We start from the raw sequence: 4,477 nt of genomic DNA on the forward strand, positions 1-4,477 counted from the left end.
CTAGAGGGATTTCTCATTCCAAATAAATAAATTAAAGGTTTGTGATCGGTCTGAATCTTAAACTGTGTTCCATATAAATAAGGTCGAAAGTGCTTTACACTCCACACTATTGCTAAGAGTTCCTTCTCAATAGTTGGATAATTTCTTTCCGCCTTATTTAAACTACGACTAGCATACGCGACAGACCGACCATCACCGTTACATAAAACTGACCCAATTGCTATCCCTGATGCGTCAGTTTGTAAAATAAATGTATTATTTTCACTAAAATTAGGATATTGAAGTACGGGTGAATTTATTAATTTATTTTTTAATTTAGTAAATGCCTTGTCACATTCTGATGACCAATTAAAGGATACATTTTTACAAGAAAGTCTATTTAATGGATATGCAAGTTCGGAAAAATTTTGAATAAATTTTCGATAGTAATTAGCAAAGGCTACAAAGCGCTTCACCTCATTACTATTTTGCGGTATCGGATAATTTTTTACCACTTTAATTTTCTCTGGATCGGGTACGATATCTTCTTTAGATACCACATGACCAAGATATAAAATTTCTTTGCGTAGAAATACACATTTCGCAGGGTTAAGTTTTAAATTAACTTTTCTTAATCTCTGAAATACATCTAGTAAATTTTGATTATGCGTTGTCAAATTACGTCCAAATACGGCCAAATTGTCCTGATAAACTAGGCATTTTTCGTAATTTAATCCTGACATGGCAATTGTCATCATACGTGAGAATGCATTTGGACTTGTTTTCATACCCATCGGTAGTCTAGTCATTTGGTACTGATTTTTATTTGTTGTAAAGGCTGTATAGGGTCTACTGTCTGGATGTAAACTAGTTTGAAAAAATCCTTGATAAAGGTCTAAATGTGAGAAATATACAGCACCCGCTAATGAGTCTAAAACATCTGCAATGTTGGGGAGAGGAAATCTATCATCCTGAACTTGGTTATTTAATTTTCTATAGTCAATTACGATTCTCCATTTTCTAGTACCAGTAGAATCGGGTTTTTTAGGCACTAATAATAAAGGGCTCGACCACGCACTTCTACTCTCCTCTATTATTCCATCATCTAACATACTTTGAACTTGTTTGTCAATTTCCGACTTTTGGCTATGAGGTAATCTATAAGGCCTGGTATATACGGGTGTGCTATTAGGTTTTAATTCTATAGTGTGCTGATATAAGGATGTGGTATTTAATTTGTCACCCGGCAATTGAAAAATATCTGGGTATTTTGCACATATATTCTCTATTGATGTACTTTCTTCCTCATTTAAACCTTTTAAATTTAATAAAGGCAATAATTTCTTAACTCTGTCAGAATTCATAACGGGTTTACTAAATTGACATATGTAATAATCTTTTAAACAACATTTGTTTACTAAAAAATAACTCAAATTGACGTCATCTTCTCGTGTATTTAAAATTTTTATTGGTATTTTGCCATTCTCGGGCTTCACTATCATACTCGCAACAAACACGCCTTCGCATAATTCCTGATATTTCAGTTATACATTCCTCCTTACAACCATCACTATTTATAAAATGAATAGATTCGCTTCTAGCCGGAATTGTCAAATATTTTTTCTGTACTTCAGACTCAAAAGGAACTATTACGTGGTTTCCCGCTGATGTAATTAATCGTAAGGTATTCATTTCAAAATCAAGTACAGCATTAAATTTTTTCATAAAATCCTGCCCTAGAATGCCATTTGTTTTACAAGGTAATGACCTAAAAACAAAAAATTTATGCTTAAAATATTGGTTGTTATAATTGAGAGTAATGTAAACATATCCATCCGAAATAACTTCTCCACCTATTCCTCTAACGTGCAACTTTTCTATATGGAATTGATTCTGTAAACAACCTACCGTATCATATTTGATCGCTGATATTGACGCGCCCGTGTCTACAAGCCAACTATGGCTGTGATGACCAACATTAAATGACACTTTATTAAACGCATTGCATTGACAAATATAGTTAGGATCGAAAAAAATGTTGCAATGACTGAGTTTCTGGGTGGTCCGTGTTACTAGGTCCACTTTGTTCACATTCCATCACTCTAACCTGAGGGTTGAAAATCCCACGGCCCCGACTACCCGGTTGCCTACCTCGCTGATTACTTCGGCGTCCATTATATATCGACCGGTAGTACCCATTATACCCTTGTTGCTTGTGCGGGGTGTTATAACCTCGTGATGCGCCCGCTGAATAAAATCCTCTCTGAAAGCCGCCGCGGTACCTCGCTCGTTGACCTCTAAAGCCTCTGTTAGAAAAATACCTGGATGGACGAGTAGTTCTGTACATACCCATAACTTCCTCAGTTCCTGTTGATGTAGACACCTCTTCGTCCTGCGCCGATTGAATTGCGTCCTTTAGGGAAGAAAAATTACGCGCAGCGATTATGGTGCTTAACCTTTGATTTCTTAGGCCATCGGCAAAACGTTTTATTGCATACTTTTCATTAATGGACTTTAACAACTTAGAACTTGACGGATCACCATCAGCCTGAGAAACCGTAAGGTCCGCAAACAACTCCGATATCTCTTTACCAAAATCTGCTATAGTTTTATTATTTTGCCGCGCACGCTGTAACTTACTCTGAATAGCAGTAGCGGCTTTTTGAGGTATGAGTTGCCTCCGCATATCCTTTAATAAGTCCTCAACAGTATCATAACCAGATTCTAATTTTAATTTTGCAGACTGCGAAATTCTGCTTTTTAGTACAAACATAATTAATTTATTTTTACATTCTGGCTTGGTTAGTACAGAGTTATAGTATGCTATATTTTCAATTAATTGTTTTATCGTGTCAACATCGTCGGACATAACTGGTAGCAAACTTAATGCAACTTTCAAATTAAACTTATCTTCATCCATTTTTAAAATTTTCTCTTCGGACTTAGTGCACAAATCTGTTATTTCGTTATAAAGTAATAAAATTTCAGAACAATATTTATGAATAATCCCAACTGACTTTTCATCCAGTAGCTTTTGCTTAATATCCAATTCTAATTGTTTAATTATTAAAGTATACGTACTATAAAGTTTATTAGCCTCCGTTAATTTAATTACACTTATATTTCCTTGCCTACGTTTCAGGCCGATTTTTATTAAATAAACTCTTATTTCTTTTAAATCCTCATATAACTTTTTCAAAGTATCGGTCATAATCAATTTGAAAATATCATGAATTAGGCAATGAAATATACCTGACAAAAGGGGTAATCATACAGATAAGGCTATATTATGAACAAAATAATATGGAAGTTACCTATAAAATATAGCCATTAAATAAAGGTTTCGTTACACCGTCGTATATCATACCTATAATTGATTATATGAATAGGTTAAACAAAAATATATTGAATATACACGTACAGGAAAATAAAAAAAACAAAAAAACATCATAATCACTCACGTGCTGCACTTTGCATTCACCTTTCTTATTTTTTTTTTCTTTTTTTTTTTTTTTTTACACACTACACTTCATTGGAGCCATCGCCACCTGGAATCTGCTGCTGCCGGCGAAAGAGACTCGCATATCGCCTTAATTGAAACTCTCCCAAATGCTGCTGAATCAACCTTTCATGGTATTTTTTGTACAGACGGTAAAAATATATGACTGCTCCACTGATCAGTATTAATCCAATGACCAGTAATATAACGTTGGTCTTGTTGACATGCCCTTGTAACTGTTCTAATTGACTATTATTTTGTCCACCTGCTGAATTCTGGGCTATGATCGTCTCCTCCTTAACATTAGACTGGGATCCACCCATTTTGAAATATTTCGGTGCACGCAAACACAGTTGTATCACAACACGGCAGCAACGGCAGACGATCGCTATCGTATTCTATCATTTTTAGTTATCTTAAAAATTCACTATAGCACGGTCACTGTTCGTATCATGGGTCCTTATATGTACATGGAATGCATTCGCGCCTCAAATAACGACTGGCCAAGGGTCGCCATGCATCGATGAGCGTAAGGAGATGCAAATGAAACCAGTGTCGAGATGATACTGACTGTATATTTTGGATTAAACAGTTTTATATATATATCTTATCCTACACTACATCACTAGCCTATACTGATAGGTTAAAAGAAAAAAGTAAGTACTTAGACAAACTTACAAGCACAAGCACAGGTCCTACCTTACGGATGAAGTACATCTCAATATGACTTGACAGAAGGTATGATTGTAGAGACTAACAAAGTAGATTTTTTTACAAATAGTTGATATCTATAACATTTTAAGCACCGAATACACTGATCGATTTTTCATGTTTTGATGATAATTTACTTTATTTCTTGTAGATCCAAAGCCAGCTATAGCCAGTCCTTCGTTATAGGTGGTAGAAAAGTAATGGCTCAAGCAGAAATGTATAAAATCTGCAAATATGATGTCATGTTTGTTTTACCAATTGGCATCGAAATATTTTACTTTTCTTTCG

General features: G+C 34.8%; 1 protein-coding gene across 1 annotated transcript; it reads right to left on the bottom strand.

Moving 5' to 3' along the window:
* Positions 1-1,715: 1,715 nt before the first annotated feature.
* LOC128670915 (uncharacterized) lies at positions 1,716-2,899 on the bottom strand. Its single transcript, XM_053746935.2, has 2 exons — positions 2,329-2,899; positions 1,716-1,747 (listed from the first exon to the last, which is right to left on the bottom strand). The coding sequence occupies exons 1-2, from the start codon at positions 2,897-2,899 to the stop codon at positions 1,716-1,718; spliced, it is 603 nt and encodes a 200-aa protein (XP_053602910.2).
* Positions 2,900-4,477: the final 1,578 nt, after the last annotated feature.

The sequence above is a fragment of the Plodia interpunctella genome, chromosome 6 (genome assembly GCF_027563975.2).
Source record: "Plodia interpunctella isolate USDA-ARS_2022_Savannah chromosome 6, ilPloInte3.2, whole genome shotgun sequence".
In the NCBI taxonomy this organism is placed as follows: Eukaryota; Metazoa; Arthropoda; class Insecta; order Lepidoptera; family Pyralidae; genus Plodia; species Plodia interpunctella.

What these genes read in the sequence shown, in the direction of transcription:
- LOC128670915 (XM_053746935.2), bottom strand. Translation starts at nt 2,899, where the DNA reads ATGGATGAAGATAAGTTTAATTTGAAAGTTGCATTAAGTTTGCTACCA. An exon ending in AGGAACTGAGGAAGTTATGG is followed by an intron (nt 1,748 to 2,328) that starts GTATGTACAGAA and finishes TTTTGTTTTTAG; the next exon opens with GTCATTACCTTGTAAAACAA.